The sequence below is a fragment of the Mandrillus leucophaeus genome, unplaced genomic scaffold (genome assembly GCF_000951045.1).
Source record: "Mandrillus leucophaeus isolate KB7577 unplaced genomic scaffold, Mleu.le_1.0 Scaffold855, whole genome shotgun sequence".
Lineage (NCBI taxonomy): Eukaryota > Metazoa > Chordata > Mammalia > Primates > Cercopithecidae > Mandrillus > Mandrillus leucophaeus.
The window spans coordinates 1,176,949-1,195,504 of NW_012109308.1; the positions used below are offsets into that span (position 1 = coordinate 1,176,949).

General features: G+C 41.9%; 1 protein-coding gene across 1 annotated transcript in view; it reads right to left on the reverse strand.

Moving 5' to 3' along the window:
• DOCK2 (dedicator of cytokinesis 2) overlaps positions 1-18,556 on the reverse strand; it is a 450,129-nt gene that overhangs the window by 325,986 nt on the left and 105,587 nt on the right. The window contains exons 23-25 of the mRNA XM_011968671.1: positions 15,960-16,068; positions 5,814-5,884; positions 3,960-4,066 (exon numbers count right to left, since the gene is read on the reverse strand). Of these exons, the coding sequence (XP_011824061.1) occupies positions 3,960-4,066; positions 5,814-5,884; positions 15,960-16,068 (287 nt within the window). The remainder of the gene's footprint in view (positions 1-3,959; positions 4,067-5,813; positions 5,885-15,959; positions 16,069-18,556) is intronic.

Consider the following 18,556-nt stretch of genomic DNA (forward strand, 5'->3'; position numbering starts at 1 on the left):
AGCATCAGACTAAAAAGACACATTTCTTGGAGATGAGGTTCTCGTAGGGACAAATCTGTTTCAAAGGCACAGAGGGTTTGCTTTTCTCCTAGACTCCCCTTGGCGCTTTCTCCGGGCATATCTGTGCATCCTTTCTCCTGTCATCACCACCAGGTAGGTCTGAGCTTGTGTTGGAGAAGACAGCAAATTAGTGTTTGTAAGTTTCTCAGTTCTCCTCTCACTGAAACCTGAAGTCATCCACATAGACCAAGCCATTCCATGTGGGAACCTGGCTGGTGGTGACTCCTTATTCCTGCAATTCGCAGGCTAACTAGCCACATGTGCCACTGATGCACCAGCAACCCAAGGAGACGCATTCTGTGACTATTCCCATTTTACAGATGAGGAAATTAAGACTTGCAAGGATTAAGTAATTTACTCAATATCATAGATCAAATCAAAGTTGAGGCTAATTGCCTCCATAAAGAAAACAAGGAAAAAACCATGTGTGTGTGTCTGTGTGTGTGTGTTTGTGTGTGTTTTAAAAGAGCCCTGAGGGGTAAATCATCAGAGATGAGGGCTGTCAAGTGTCCAAAACTATGTAACTATGCTGGAGCCTGTAATAACACAAACAATGAAGTGAGAAATTGCAAACATTTCACCTTGACCTCTACTTCTTTTAGGCATACGTAACACGGCCCCTTTACAAAAACACTCTAGGGAAATAAAAATTGAAAACAAAAACAAAAACAAAAAAACCCACATTCAAAGCCAGAATGCAAAGCATGTACCAACCAAGGCCCTTTTATTCATTAGGTTCTGTGTTTCTCAGACCCTGAGGAAAATCACGTAGCTTAGGGTTATGTGCAACTATCAAACATTAAGGAACTCCCTTATTGCAAGGAATTTAAAGGCCAGCACAGAAATTGGGATCAGCAGGAAAAATAACCACAACACCAATAATAACAATTACTGCTTAGTATGAGACATTATGCAGAGCCCAACGCTGTGCCAAGTACTTTAAATGCATCATCCATCTCATTAGCCCACACGATCACCCTCTAAGACAGACGTTATTGTTCTTATTCCCATTTTACAGATGAGCTTACTGAGGATCAGAGAAGTTTAGAAAATTACCCATAGTCACATAGTCACGTAAAAAGCTGAACCAGGAATTAAACTCAGGTCTAGTGTGGCCCAAGAACCACCGTCCTTAACCAATAAACCCTTCTCCACCATCTCCATAGGATCCTCCTGACGACAGGCCAATAGGGTAGTCTGCCAAAATCTCAGAAAGTGCTTAAAAGCCTTCTGGCCCCTCTGCTTAATGTCAATACAAATGTTCAAGGCTGTGAGTACAAGCAAATGTCACTGAAAATACTCCAGGCAATTTGCACATCTGGCAGTTAAATGAGTGCAGGCTCAAAGCAAATCACGTCCCAGAGGCACAGGACACTTCACAGGGAGAATAACAGGAGGAATTTCATTACTGCTCAAACTTGGCCAGAGGAATCACACTCACCTTATTTAAGAGTATAAAGAGAGACACTCACCCAAGGGCAATGGACACCGATAAGCATAATGAACTCAGGTTTTATTCATTGGGAACGTGAGGATTTAAGACAGGGGATGAGGTGAAGTTTCCCTTTGGGACTATTTTGGTAAGAGGGCCCACTTAGCAAATAGATGGTGGGAGAGGAGTTATCTTTCAGCTGTGAGTAGGGGCATACAACTTTCACATGTGAGCCGAGTGTGGCCACACTAATTACACTTTGCCTCCTCTTTGAAATGGGTCCCCAAAGGACACTTTGTCTACCTCTAGTCTCTGTGTGTATTTAAAGGTAAAAAGTTTGCTTTCTTTTATAACTGTGTACAACGCCAGGGCGGGCCTTCTGTCAGTTAATATTAATCAGAGGGTTTTTTACCAAATCTGAAACCCAGACACACAGCAGGACTGAGAAGTAGCAGCTGTCCAGCCTGCCCTGCCATGATGCTAACCCTTAGAGGCCTCCTCCCAACCCTGGAGATGTGGCTGCAGTAAAGGAATTACTCTGACTTCCGTGAGGCTGGAATTGACACCACATGCCCAGCCCAGGCCCGTGCTATCACTCCATCTGGCCTCGATGCCAAGCTGGGCCCCTGACAATGACAGCAGCTCCGAACAATGAAGGAGAGCCAGGCAGTCCACTCCCTGCTGCCTGTGCCACACCATACGCGTAGCTAGAGTTGTCCTTGTCATGTCCCTAGGATGGGACTCAATTTGTCTCTGCAGTGGCAGCACCTGAAATCCTGCGAAGGGCTTCCGGGGTAGGAAGGGGCAGACATATTTCAATGCTTTTGGGCTAAGGGCAATTTATTTAGAGGTGGAAATCAGAACTTTAAAACCATGGAATTCTCACTTTAAAAAGGCACAGTCACACAAGAAATGCAACAAGACTTACCAGAATTAGTCTCCATAGTCTCACAAAAACCACCTTGCTCAAACAAACTACATATTTATTGGATTAATCTGTTGTCACACATCTGTCTAAAGGGTCAGGAAACCACACACATAAATGTTAAAATCACAAAAACATTTTCATCCCCACATCCTCCTCCTACCCTTAACTCCGGGGATAGGATGCAGACAGCAATTTTGGATGCACCATGTTAACCGGCATTGGAAAAAAACATCTTTACAGTGAAGTGGTTCCTGAATATTTCTGTGATTACCAGGCAATTTGCATAAATATTCAGGCTTCACTCCCTGAATAAATTCCAGTCGGGTGATGGCTGATCCTCTGAATTCTAAGACCTTTTGTTTCTTGCACAGTTTGCTTCTCATTTTATTATTGACACTAATGTGGATAGAGAAATTGAAAATTGGAAAGGTTGGGTCTTAGGATACAGAAAAAAGTACTGATTCTGAAAAGTCATTTCTTCACCCTTACAGATAGGAGTGAAGGAATGCAGAGTTTCTGAACAGGTCATTCTTTTACATGGAACAAAAGGCATGATCCATTTTGAAAATCTAGGCATGCAGAGCATTCCTAGAGATGAGGTAGAGGATGAATATGAGCTTCCAAATCCTGCCTGATCAAATCTGGAGGAGCTATCGACATCTAATTGACTGACCTTGAAGATAGGGAACTCTAAGTCTTCTGCCAGTGGGGCCCAGTGGTGACCAGTTTAGGGTAAGCAGAAGCTCTGATCATAACTTCTGTGCAAATCCACTGTCGTTCCATGATCTCCCAAAAATATATACCATTAAGTGAAGAAAGGCAAAGTGCAGAACAGTTACATACCATGCTACCATTTGCATGATAATAATAAAGAGTATATAGCATATACGTAATTGATTCCACATCCACAGAGTGTGCCTAGAAGTAAACACAAGAAACTGGATATGCCTTTTGCCACTGGAGAAGGGACTAGGAGTAGCCACGCACAGGGTCTGGAAAGACCCTTTCCACATGGCACTCTTTCATACTTTTGCATTTTCATCCATGCAAATGCATTACCTATTCCAAAATAATTTACATTTTTCTAAAAACTTCAAAAAATGTTAATTCCTACTCAATCAGACTCTTCGAGCTAGGTCTCAGGAATTAGCATTTTAATAAGCTCTCCAGTTTACTCTTACACACTCAAAATTTTAAGAACTTCCCTGCGAAAGGCTCTTTCTACTAAAAGGAACTTTATCCATTTCCCCTTAAGTTAAAGACAGCAATAATAAACCATACAGGGGGAAAAAAAAACCTCATTAAACTTTCTCAAGAGAAATAAACAATGCAATCTCAGCTTTCCTAAAATCAATTTAGATTCTGATATCTAAGTTGTCAGCTACTTTCTACTTTTTGCATTTATGCAGACCAAGGGAGTTGTGAGAAAAGAGATGTTTCAGTCACTGGACAGGTTGCCCTCTCCTGCCAAACTTCCCCAAAATGATGTGGGGTTTTTTGGCCCCTTACCCCACCCCAGCAAGGGTGCTGTGTACTCACCTTGCTTTTTAAAGAGGTTACTCTGGACTATCTCATTCATAGACTGTACTTTCTGCTTCTGGAGTTTCACAGGAGGGATGCAGGTGTAGAACTCATACAGGAGTTGGCTGAGGGCAGGAAAAATAGGAGCTGGTAGGGCAAGGTAGACCAATGTCTCCCACCTCATAGCACTTACAGTCCATCCCTGGACCTGTAGCTCTGGGAAACCCCCAAGTCCGGGCAGAGCATGAGGTGCAAGGTAAGCCTTCAGTAAAAATGCACAAGTTGTTCTTGGTATAGAATATTAGTAGCATTAAAAGAGATGTAAAAATCTGAAAATAATACCAATAGCCCTGAGCAGTTACTGTATACCAAGCACACACTTTGCATTTTGCATTCATTATGTCATGTAAACTTCATAACTCTACACGCTATACACAATACTTATCCCAATTTTGTAAGTTGGAAAGCTCAGGTTTAGAAAGGCTAACTTTCCTAAGGTTATGCAGCTAGGAAGTTAAAGAAACAAGAGTTCAAAACAAGGTTCTGACTTCATTACCATACCATTTTACTTACAAATATTTTATGCTTGGTAATGTTTTATGATAAGTCTTAAAATCAAAAAGGTCTCTAATTTTTTTAAAACACTATGAAAAATTGTGGATTAGAACCAGTTTGGGACATCAAAAGGGAGACAGCTCTTCCCAAATACGGTGAGAATCAAAATACCCTAAAACAAAATTATAGTCCTTGTTGACTTCCCAAAATAAACTTATTGTATTCATTCATTCTTTCAAGGACTTATTAAACATCTACTTAATATGAGACAGGCAAAGCACAGAGAAATGGGAATACAATGGGAACAGACTGGGTCCCAGTTGGCATGGAACTTACATTCTAATAGAGGTCATCAAAAGACACAGAAGCAAACAAATCAATACACAGCGATGTATGTAGTGGAGGAAATAAATAAGGAGCTGTGTCAGAGAATAATGGCACAGGGGCTGGGGGAGAAATTTAATTTATTTACAATATCCAGTGGTGGCTTTTCCAAAAAGATAACATTTAGCCTGAGGGTCTGAAGGATGAGAAGGAGCTAGCAAAAATCTTCCATATGAACAGAAAAAGGACATCCATGAAAAAACTGGTGACATCTGAATGAAGTCCAGAGTGCAGTTAAGAGAACTGTATCCATGTTAATTTCTCAGTTTTTATAAACGTGTCATAGTTATTTAAATGTTGACATTAGGGGAAGCTGGGTGAAGGGCATATGATAACTCTCTGTATGTAATCTTTGCAACTCTTTTCTATATCTAAGTATTTAAATATAAAAAGTCTTTGAAATCTGTTATCTGTAAACTACAATACATTTTTTAAAAAGAAGAAGGTATATCTGATTGAAATGCCCCTATTCCAACAGCATAATCACATTAAAATAATGTGTTCATCTATGAGCTGAATGTAGTTAAGAAGGAGAAGGGAAAAGGGAGCCATCTCCATTATCTCTTTAGCTATGCTTAGGTTGTTCTCCATTTGCAACTGTGGGGTCTACAGGGCAAAGAGTGGAACCCAAAATAACATTCAGGCCCAGGTGAAATGGAAACGTTTATTCCAAACATCAATTTTTTAACCTATATGATTAATTTTCATATCATCAGAGGGATGCTTAGTACACAGTTGGTTCTCACCAAAGTCTGGCACAAGAAAACCAAAAGGTAAAAATACCACACTGAAAGCCCTGAAAACATCCCCTGCCACAGGTCTTCCCCATCCCCAAGCTGAGTGCCCATCTGGAGCTCCCCATAAGAGCCCTCCTCCCACTCTGAATCCCTGCCTTGCCAACAGAGCCCAAGAAAGTACAACATAAGCTCTCACCTGAGTAACTTCGCATCGAAGACCGTTTCTACATCATGGAGGACAGATGGGATGTATTTCAAAGCCGCCACCTACGTGGAATGTAAAATACATATGAGTGATCCTCACATCAACAAGTCTGTGCTGGCAAAGAGGGTACTTTGCAGCATGACACAGATCCAAGGAGAATGACCCTGCATCCCGGACATTACAATGTTGATGCAAGCCTCTGTATGTACACCAAAACGTAAGCACGGACTTCTCTGGGTACAAAAGTGAAGTCACAACTTCTGTCTTCAAGGAGGCAATAACATAGACTAGAATGACCACAGACCTTGTAGTTCTACAGATCTGCAAATTCTGTTTCCACACCTTATTAGCCATGTGGCTTTGGACAGGACACTTAACCTCTCAGACATTAACATATCTGTGAAACAGACAAAGTTATATGTATTCTGCAGGATTGTGAAGATTAAATAGAATATATGTGAGGCATCCAACAGAGCACCAGGCCTATTTTAGTGCTCAATAAATGGTGACTTATATTATTAATGGAAGATGGTGTACTCGAATTGCTTTGCTGGTGGCAAGTTATTCATATTTCCTCTCCCTGGTCACTTTGTGAATAATAGTGGGCATGTCTTGGTCCACTAGCTGGGTTGGGAAAGCTGAGCATTGTGGTGGATTGGTTCCTCTCTTCAGATAACTGATGCATCCAGACGTAGGAGCCATACTCACCTGCTGCATACCTACACCACTTGCTAAGCAGCAGGGCAGACTACAGTTTCAGCAGAAAGAACTGTAAGTCACATGAACGGAAAATAATGTTTAAGAATCTAATGGAAGTATGCATTTTTTATTTATTTTCTATACATTCTAGGTGTTCTGTTATTAACATGTATCACCCTTTAACAATCAGACTGAAGTAAAAATCGTGAAAATTACTTTCCTAAAGAAAATCTTCCTCCTAGCCATATACAACTGAGATTCTTACTTAACATAAATAATGATTACGATTATTCTCTAAGAATTTACAACAGGGCAGACTCTGTGCCAAAGACTGCTAATAGATTATCTTATTAGTTACAACCCTGCAAGGGAAATATTATTTTCATAAATAAGGAATCTCTGGTGCACATAATTAAATAACTAGCCTGGGGTTGAAAAGTTAGCAAGTGGAGAGCCAGGATTTAAATTCAGGAAGGCTGCACCTTAAGTTACATGGCCACCTTACTCAAATAGCAACTCTCTCTCTCTATATGCCTTCATCCTTTTTTTTTTCCTGCTGTTTATAATTTTTAAAATTTAAAAAGTCAATACTATATGTTCGATGTAAAAACATTCATACCCGATAAGGCATTAGGGTGAAAATGGTTTCCAAAGTCCTATATCACATCCTCCTCTCAGCCCCAATCTCTCCTCCCCAGAGAGGGGAGTTCCACTGTTAGTTAACATGGTGGTGAATTTCCTTCTAGACTGCTTTCTATGCATGAACGTATATGCGCGTGTGTGTGTATGTGTGTGTATGTAAATATACAGCTCTGCAATTTGCTTTCTGTAGTTAACTACACACCAGTGGCATCCTGCCTTCTCATAAAGTGGATTCTTTTCATTTCTAACCACTGCCCAGCACTGCTCAAATGGGTACATTGTACCTTCTTCAACCCACCCCTGCTAATAGGCTCCATGCTATTGTCAGTTTTTCTTTATTATAAATATGTGGTAAAAAAAAAAATGCTGTTTGTGTATCTGTAAAGATCCTTGCAGGATAGATTGTTCAAAGAAGAATTAGTGCATGAAAACATATAGACATATAAATTTTAGGAGAGATTGTCAATTACCTTAGAAGATACAGTAACCAATTTCCCTTAACTAACTGTTCCTTTCCCCATAACCTTGCTACCATTGGACATACAATCTTGTAGATTTTTGTTGATCTGGTGTGTAATTTGCAACTCTTTGGTTGTTAGTATGGTTGGGCATCTTTTCCATATTTATTGAACATCTATATTTACTAAATTGCATGTTCATATCCTTTTTCTGTTCTTATTTTGGGTTTTTTTTCTTATTGGTTTATAAAATTTTTCATGCATCAATAATATTAACCCTTTTACAGTAACACATTTTACAAGAATTTTCTCCCACTTATCCTGTTGTTCCATTGCATAGAAAGATTTTAATTTGTAGGCTGTCATATTTGTCAGACTGTTTCTTTATAGTTATTGGATTTTGTATCTAGAGATTTATTCTTTATTCTTTTAAATGTAGATTATAAGATAAAACAACATTCCAAAGCCATTGTCTCTGAAACCACGTTCTATTGGAACCTCTTGTCCCATAGGATGGTGTTAGGTATTCTGTAGAGGAAAAGAGTTTGCAATCAAAGAATTTTGGAAAGCATTGGTTTAAGCAAAGATAAACCAGTGAGTTTTTTTTTAACTATAGAACTTTTCATAATTTTAATATACTAAGAAGCATTATGACATTCCTCCAGGCAGTCACAGTATCCAGTACATTCCAACCTAGTTGGTCAAGGACCATCTTTATCAGGGAACATCAAGCAGATGTAGCAAAATCAGATGACTGCAGGGCTAGGCAAGCAACAGAAAGAAGTGATATGGAATGAGGACAGGGCAGTGGGAAGTGATGAGGTGTGTGGATTCCATTCTCTGCCTAAAGACTCAGTTATTCCTATTCAATTGTTTTAACACTTTGATTTAATACTTTGATTTGCTAGACAAATCAAACACAAATGCAGGCTGCTTTTCTCCCAGAGGTGACTAATTTACAACCTCTAAAACCTAAAGGGATACCATATACTGAGGTATGTGCCCTGAAAAAAGGCTAGTCCAAGCACTTTTTTTTTTTTTTTTTTTTGAGACAGAGTTTCGCTCTTGTTGCCCAGGCTAGAGTGCAATGGGGTGATCTCAGCTCACTGCAACCTCCACCTCCCGGGTTCAAGCAATTCTCCTGCCTCGACCTCCTGAGTAGCTGGGATTACAGGCACCTGCCACGACGCCTGGCTAATTTTTTGTATTTTTAGTAGAGACAGGATTTCACCATGTTGGCCAGTCTGGGTTCGAACTCCTGACCTCAGGTGATCCACCCGCCTCAGCTTCCCAAAGTGCTGGTATTACAGGCTGGAGCCACCGCGCCCAACCATTCTATCATTTTTACTCTCGTTATTATTATCATTCTTCATAAAATAATATTATATCATTATTACTTTCATTCCATAGTCTATATTGTGTATATATTGTGTGTAATACTTAAAACACACATACATATACATACGTATATACATAAACATACACGTGATGCATATATACATGTACACATATAATACAATTACGAATTACAGGGTTTTTAAATGGGAATCATGGCTGGGCATGGTGGCTCATGCCTATAATCCCAGCACTTCAGGAGGCCGAGGGATTGATCACTTGAGCCCAGGAGTTCAAGACCAGCCAAAGCAACATGGTAAGACCTCATCTCTACAAAATATATATATATATAAAATAGCCAGGTATGGTGGCATAGGCCTGAGGTCCCAGCTATTCAGGAGGTTGAGGCAAGAGGATCACTTCAACCCAGGAACTAGAGGCTGCAGTGTGCTGTGTTTTGCCACTGCACTCCAGCCAGGGTAACAGACAGAGACGCTTTCTCAAAAATAAATAAATAAATAAATAATAAATAATAAAATAGGAAGCATTATTGGGAACTGTATGCATGCCAAATACTTGACATGCATGACCTCATTTAATTCTTCCAACAACTCTGTGAGTGGAAATTGTTAATCCCATTTTACCAATGAGAAAACTATGGCATGGAGAGGTTAAATAACTTGCCAGAAGCCATGTAGCTAATGAGTAGCAAAGCAAGGATGTGTACCCAGCTCTGTCCAGCTGGCTCTGATCCAGTATATCCACTACTGTCCGTCACACTATAGGAAAGGCATTCTATCTCGGCAAGTGGGGAGGATTCAGCAGGGGCAAGAAGGCTAATTTGGAGGAGGAAGTGGAAAAAGAGCTTCCCCTACCCTTTGTAAGAATAGTTTTTTAAAATAAAATGCAGTTCTTCTGACATCCCTTAAGTTAAGGATCCTCATTACCACATCTATAGGGGTTGCAAGAAAGGCCAACAGGAAAATGTTTGCTATCTCACTAATTAGGTGATCACGTGGCACTGAGTAAATTTCCTAGATTAATCGTCCACTCTGAACCCCTCTGCCAAAGGCCAGGTACATCCCTCAAGAAGAGAATCAAACCCAAAGCAACCAATAGTGGTTTTACTGTCCCAGAGGTAAATCAAGGGAGGACGCTTGACATCATTGCTATCTAGATGGACTTCACCAGAATTAGAAAACAGCGAGTGTTTAAACATAACAACAAAAATCAAAACCAAACTAGCATGCCTCCAAACTCAAAGGGACTTGTCTGCTGAGTGCTCTCAGGCTTTCCCGCTCTCTCTCACACTCTTTCTCTCTCTCTCTCCCCTCCCTTTCTCTCTCTTTCAAACAGAGTGATCAGTGTTGGTGCCAGTAGACACAGACTTCTGGCCAAAATGAACATGTCTTGAAATGATACACAGTTATGCAAGAATGCTACCAGACATCTTCCTCATTCAAGAGCCACAGGCATTCAAAACAAGTACTATTCCCATCAATTTTTAATCCTCTTATTTTAGCCAAGCAGTGGATGATCAAGGTCCATGGAAACTGGAAAAACGATGTCGCAGGAATTCCCCATAGCATGACCATAAGAAGGTAGTTTACTTTGAGATGCTGAGTTGTTCCTGGGGGTAAATAAATGCAACTCTCTCAGGACATTCAGCATCATCACTAATCTCTCAGGCAAACTGAAGGGAAAGGGATCAACAGGTTCTAGAATATGTGTGCTTCTATCCTTTCTGTAACTCAACTTTATGGGGACCCCTGAGTCTTATCCACCTGGCGTTTTGCCAGAAGACTTGGGTCTTAATGAAATTATGCTATTGCTTGGTGGTGATTAAGAACTCAAACTCTGGACTTATACAGCCAAAATTTAAATTCAAGATCTACTAATTTTCAGCCAAGGTAAGTCACTTAACCTCTTTAAGCCTCATTTTCCTCATTTACAAAGCGGAGATAAAGACTATATGCAAAGACAAATAGTCTGTACCTCTGCTTTACACCAAATGTTCTCACTCATAAGTGGGAGAGCAACAATAAGAACACAGGGTGGGGAACGACACACACGGGGGCTGTCAGGGCGTCGGGGGCAAGGGAAGGGAGAGCATCGGGATAAATAGCTAATAAATAACACGGGGCTTAAAACCTAGATGACAGGTTGATAGGTGCAGCAAACCACCATGGCACATGTATATCTATGTAACAAACTTGCACATTCTGCGCATGTATATCATGGAATTAGAGTAAAATTTTTAAGAAACCACTATTTGTCCTATAAGATTGTTGTTAAAAAGATCAACTGAGCTAACAATATATGTAAAGCTTTTAGCTCAACACTTGACACTTAATAAACACTGAAACATCAAACTAAACAAAATGAATTATTTATTTTATTTTATTTTATTATTTTATTTTATTTTCAGACAGAGTCTTGCTCTATCGCCAGGCTGGAGTGCAATGGCGCGATCTTGGCTCACTGCAACCTCCACCTCCGGGGTTCAAGTTATTCTCCTACCTCAGCCTCCCGAGTACCTAGGATTACAGGCGCCTGCCACCACACCCAGCTAATTTTTGTATTTTTAGTAGAGGTGGGGTTTCACCATCTTGGCCAGGCTGATCTCGAATCCCTGACCTTGTAATCCGCCCTCCTCAGTCTCCCAAAGTGCTGGGATTACAGGCGTGAGTCACGGTGCCCGGCACTATTTATTTATTTTAAGAGACAAGGTCTTGCTTTGTCACCCAGGCTGGAATGCAGTGGCACAATCACAGTTCACTGCAGCCTTGATCCCCTAAGCTCAAGTGATCCTCCTGCCTCAGCTTCCTGAGTAGCTGGGACCACAAGCATACACCACTAGGCATGGGCAGGCCCCCATGCCTAGCTAATTTTTTTTAATTTTTTTGTCGAGACAGGGTCTCACTATGTTCCCCAGCCTGGTCTTGAACTCCTGGGCTTGAGAAATCCTTTCGCCTCAGCCTTCTAAAGTGCTGGGATTACAGGTATGCACCATTGCACTCAGCTATATTCATTCATTCATTCATTCATTCATTCATTCATTCATTCAGACAGTAGATATTTGAGCACTTTCTGTGTGGCAGCCATTGTTCCAGACATTGGGGATGTAAATGGCAGAGTCCCCCGCCCTCCTGGACACTCCAGTGGCTTCATTAGCATAAGTGGCATTCACAGTGGCCAAGAGAGCATGTCATTCAATACAAACTGTTCATTTAATTCCACTTGCACCATCAAATTGGAGCATTATGAAATACCATGGATCGTAAGGAGAATGGGACAAATTGGCCTGCACAACATCACCATATGCCTTTTACTCACATTTGAGCTCTGTCTAATTTACAAGTGTCTGGTGTTGACCCTCTGAATCTGCCATCAGTTTTATCAACACACTTACAGGGCTGGCACACATAAGGACTTCTGAGCATGTGGCCCATTGTTGAAAACACATGGGAACCCCTGGCCTAAACCTTACCTGTGGCATAGAGAAGAATAGTGCTTTGGAGGCAGATGACCTGGGTGAATTCAAATCCTAGCTCCAGCTCTATGAATACGTGTAATTTGGGATGAACTATTTAACTTTATGAGCCTCCTATGGACACTGAGGACAGTGGTTCCTTGAAGATCTCTGGCGGGATTTAAAACACTGTATGTGAAGAGCCCAGTTCCATGCCTGGAACATGGTGGGTACCCAATCAGTGGAAAGTATTTTTATTGCTCCTCTCCTCTTTGAACAACTGGCTTTCAATTCTCCATGGTCTTGGTGAGCTGCTTCCGTGCCAACTCAGAACAATAAGAAAAACCACAGAAAGCAACTCACAAAAGCTGGGTGAGCATTAGAGATGGGCAATAACTTGCTTAGGTTTCAGAATTCACAGTGGACACAGCTGAGATCTGAACCAGATCTGCTCTACTCACAATTAAGCTGGTCACAAATGAGGGTTTCCAACATAAGCCGCTACCCAGCTGGATGTGAAAAGTTTGAACCAGGAACATCAACCATGGGCATTTGTATCCTCTGCACCCATCCGGCACTTACGGCTGATGTTACTAATAGCTCACACCCCATGCAGGCTCAGAATCAAGACTCCAGTCACCTCGTACTATTTCACTAGCTGAAACTTTGCCATGCATGTTTTCATACAGTCACTTCTTGTGGATTTATTCTCTTAAGAATGTGTGTCTATATTTCTTTATCGAACTGAATAATTGAACATCCTAACACTATTTAGTCTTGTGTAACAAAATTAGGAACACAAATAACCCGCCTTCTGAATCCTCACTAGTAAAATACCCAAAAAGCTTCTGTTTTTTGATGAAGTAAAGGGGGAAGAGGTATAAATGATTAAAAATGATTTAAACCAAACTATGGAAAAGGCTTTATACTTCATGTTTCACATATATTACTTTATTTCACCCTCTCAGTAATCCTCTAAATTATACATTAGGCCTCCCATGTTACAAAGGATAACCCGAGGCCCAGAAAGCTAAAATGATGTGCCCAAGGCTACATGCCCAATCTCTCTGGTCAAAAGCCAAAGCTCCGTCTCCTGCAGCAAATCTCAAAGTCTACGGAAGATTCCACATGTGGGATTTGGAGACATCACAGGGACTTGACCCCTCTGCCCTCATCATTAAGTTCTCTTCACATGGTACTGCTCTCCATATTAGAATATAACTTTAAATTCTTCTTTGATAACTTTTCAACAGCTATGTAAATAGGTGGAAAGCATCATTGGTTTTATGAAAATCCCTGAGGCTAAATTCGACCCTTAGAGCAAATTGAAAAAGAGATGAAGCCCCTTTCTATGTCTCTGAGGTGGAAATCTGCAAGAACAAACCAACAAACCTGGCCCAAATTACAAGGAAAGCAAGGCATTTCTAACACAGCTACCCAGACAAGAACCACCTGGGTAAAAAGACTTATGCCAAAACCATAATAATCGTATCAGTTCACTGCATTTGCATAGCATTTTATAACTTGTTCTTCTGCGGAGAATGTTTATTTGATCCTCACCCGCACAATGAAATCTTATAGATGAGGAAACTGAGGCACTGAGAAGTGACCAATGTAAGATCACGCAACTGATAAAGAGCATTCCCGTTGACCAGATGTCTTCAGAGCGGCAAATGCTCACTTGCTCCTCTTTGCTTCCCTTCTTTCTTTCCCTGCCTTCTTACTCTCTCTCTCCCTTTGTTCCTTCCCCAAAGACATTTGTAGCCCATCATAGGGAAACAGGTGCTGAAATTAGAAAGAGTAGCTCCACAATGACCTATTCCCTCTTCCACTCTTCTCTCTCTCCATGGCACCTCAACTTCTTTGGGGCATCAGCGCATTTCTCCTCTGGGATGAGAAACTGGCTTTATCTATTTGCTCATCATTTCTGCTCTTTCACACTTTAGCTTCCTTAGAGCTGATTTCACACCTGATTCAATCCTATAGCCCCTCTCATGGCAACTGGCCATTCTTGGCTCTCTGCGGATATCCCAACACTGTGTGGCTGCTCACTGGAGGCTCAGTTGCTTCCAGGTGATACAGATGCAGTGGCTGGTGGGGGCTCCTGCTGCATCTCCTCATGCTGTCCCCTGCTCCTGTGATCCCCTTTGTCAGAGAATGATGAGGGTGTTAGGAATACGAGGAAGATGTTTTTGGTTTGTTTTTTAACCAGCAGGGGGTAAGGGAAAAATGAAAACTAAAACAATGAACTTCCAACTAACCCAAGGGAAGACACTGATCCCCAGTAGGGGCTAAAGAAACAGTCTTGTTACATAAGACCAAACAGTGTTAGGACATTCAGCTGTTCACTTAGATCAAGAAATATAGGTACATATTCTGAGGAGAATAAATGTTAGAATTATCCAGATTATTCTGAGTGTTGAAGACACATGATGAATAAGACAGTTGCCTTCCTCAACACACAGGTTTCCACTCTTTGTTAAATTAAAGGAAGCCGTCAGCAGAGTGGTTCTCAAACTTTGCTTCACAGTAAAATCACCTGGGGAATTTTTAAAATCCCCTGGCCTGGGTCACACTCATACCAATTACATCAGAAAGTCTGGTGGTTATAACCAGGCATCAGAATTTATTAAAGATCCCCACACGATTCTAACGTGCACAGTCTGGAATCCATAGTGTGAGAAGCAAACATTCCCCAGGCTGACTTCTGCCTCTGCTTCCTCACCTTCATTCTAGCTAAACACTAGTACCTCATTAATTCTAACCAGTGCCTGGGCATCCCAGGCATAATGGATCTTTAAATTAGCAACTAAAAGAATAACATTGATTTAAACAAACAAACAAACAAACAAAATAAAAGCAGCAGCAGCAAAAATCTGCATTAACTCATTGATTTAGATAAATGGGCTTCCTTTATTCACAACACATCAGGCACTCCCAGCTTCCCCCACCTGCACCCCCAGTGCCTGCAAGTACATTCTGTGAAAGTTCTGAGTCTCCCTGAAACAGCCTCTTCATTCAGACTCTTAGCTGCTCAACTCCTTCCCGAACACAGGGCTAGGCCTCACAGTTTCTCAAAGATTTGCAGACTTCACAGATTAGCATCATGGACCACACATGAGAGGACTCATTCTCTCCAAAGTCCCTCTTGTTTATTGAGGAGCCCTCTTTAATCCCAAAAGGGTCCCTGCCTTTATGTTGTCGAGAATTAAACTACTGGAGACTCAGTTTAAGAGACTGCCACCGTAACTATTCTCTCCATCGGAAGTGGATCCGGTCTGACTAATTTCCTTCTAGGTAACAAAAATTTCAGAGCTATTTTAAAAGAAGGCACTGCTACCTTCATGGGAAGCAAATAATAAATACATTTTCTCTTGTCCTGAGGAGCCCTCGGTATTTAACCAAGTGGCCAGCTCAGGCCTTCACTGGACACAAGTTTGCACATTTCAGCAAAAGAAGATATTATCTTAGCATGCTGTTACTTACTGGATGGCCAAGGAAAAGACAGATTTTATTGTAGCATAAACCAACCTGCAAAAGGATGGTAGTTTTGTATTGACTTTTCATCAGATTGTTGATGGATTCAAAGAGCCGTCTCATGGATTCTTCAAACTCCATCTGTTCTTTGCCTTCATAAAGCCTGAAATAAGATACATCTGGGTCATTTCTCAAGCTAACAGACAATACGTTTAAAAGTGTGTACTAGGCACAAACTTCATTTGAAACTTAAAACAAAAAGGAGTGGGAGGTGGGGACTTCAAGGAGGAGAGGATTCTGCAGATGCTGTGTGCATCATTCTCTCAAGGGTAAAGCCCCACATCCACCATACCCAACAGAAACCCACCAACTAACAGGGCATATGCCTTCTGCTGTATTTTTTTAAACCCCAAGGAAACCCCAAAGGAAGGAAATTTGTCCTAGCTGAGGAGACATTAATAATTTCACCCTTCTGCAAGAATCAGAGGAAAAACATTGTGGTCATCAGATTTTCAAAGTATCTTGGAAATATCCAGGAGAAATATTTTCAAATGCACTGCCATTTCCACCACCCATTGTCTGCTTGTCAGATGAGTCCCAACAATCCATTTTATGTCAAGGGCCATTGCCTTCCCTGCCCTCATTTCAGGAGTGTAGTTATTATCTTAAGCCTTTGTTTCTCTGATTATGAAGTACCTACACTGTTAAACATGTAAACCTAATTGAAATACATAACTTAGAAGGTGAGATTCCTCATTAATCCAACCAGGGAGGTTAGCTATTGTCAACATTTTAATGGGTATCCTTCTAGAAACTTTCAATGCCTATGATAACATACAAGTGTAAAATTGCATAGAACCAGTCCCTCATGTAAAACCAGTCTCCAGGTACCTGCCTTTTATCAACCCCTTCCCCAGCCTTAGGAGTGTTGTTCAGCTCAAGGCTTCTCCAAACAAGCATTTATCACCAACCGTGAAATATCCACAGCCTAATCTGTGGCCTCCAGTGTGAAATGCACAGAAGAGCGCTCCTGTCTCCAATTCAGATAAAGAGACTCTCTCCTGTCACGGCCCTACATGCTCAAAAAGCTCCTCAGTGCGCCCGGGCCTTGGCAAAGGTGGTTTCCTAGATAAAGCACTGACACACTTAACAGGTTTGTTTACCTCTCAACCACAGAGCAGGCCAGCCAGTCACGGCCCCCTCAGCACTGTCTCCGCAAAATCCCCATCCTTCCCCTCAGCCTTATTCCCTCTTTCTACTTCATTTCTCTGGCTCTAAGTGTGTGCCCCTTCTGTTTATTTTCTTGAGTGTTAATCACTTTCTTTCTCTCCTTGGGCCTCTATGTCTTTATATCTAGTTCTCTCCCCACCCCCGCCACCCCCTGACTTTGTCACTCGCTTTCTGTCTCAGTCACTCTCTGTCTCTCTTTCTTTCCTTCTTTTTCTAACTAACCCCCTCTCTAAAGCCCTCCTGAAGTAAGAAGCATAAGTGAAGTCAGTGCTGAATGTTCCCGTTGGTTACGGGGACTCAGCAATTGCTGCTGACCTTCTGGGTCCAGCTCAAGGTCACAGAGACAAGGATTGTTGAAGTGGCCACGTGCCTAGGGCTCGTCATTCTCTTCCTCTCCCTAGCTCCATAGCTCCCTCTGCTAACTCGCCCCCACCCCGGCTTTTACACTGCTCACTGCTGAGCCTTCTTGTCCCGCCACGAGAGATAACTGCCACAGCGTATGTATTCTAGAGTCAATCTGCTTTGGGTTCAAATCCCCACTGCCCGGCAGGCACTTTATTACAAACAGCAGCAAACATTACAGAGCACCGCTGTGCTCCAGGCACCTTCCTGAATGCGTGTGAAATCACTCACTCCTCACAACCACAGCATGAGGCAGGCACTAGTATCACATCCACTGTACAGATTAATGGAGCTTACGCAACATGCCAGAGAACACCAGGCCAGTGAGTGTCAGAGCCAGAATTCAAAACGGGCCATCGGCTCCTGAGCCCAGCCTCTCAGTCTCTTTGCACACTGCTTTGCTCTACACTTTACTGCCTCCTTAATTTCTAGAAGCCTCGGACAAAGTGTAAACCGTAACAGTACTGTGTCAGAGGACTGCAAGGACTGACCCACATGGGAAGCGCTCAGCATGGGTACCTGGCCCTAGCGGATGTTAGCACCTGCCGTACTGTTGTCAACTGGAAGAGTAGCATGATTATCATTGCTGTCATTCCCACTTCACAGATAAGGAAACAGAAAAACTCTCAAGAGGCTGAAACTTGCCCAGATGTCATCAAAGTGGAAAAGATGGGACCAGAGTACCCTGTCCTTGACCTGGCTGAAAAGAGAGGATCTTAATCCAGCATGGTGCTGGTGGTCGGCCTCCCCATGAGATCACACTGTTTGTCTTTCTTTGTGCCCACAGCCACCAGCAATCCCTAACGGACAGTCCACCCATCACGCATTTTGCCTTGAAGTTTGTTACTCTTTCCATGAGGCACAGAAGCCTGAAAACGCTGAATGAACTGCATCACTATGGCTGCTACTGCTCTAGAGTATTGAGCCTGCCCACTCTGTCTCCCACCCACATGTAACACCCAGACCTGGCTGCCCAAGCATTTACAGACACATGGGCTCTTTCTGCAGGGTGTACCTGT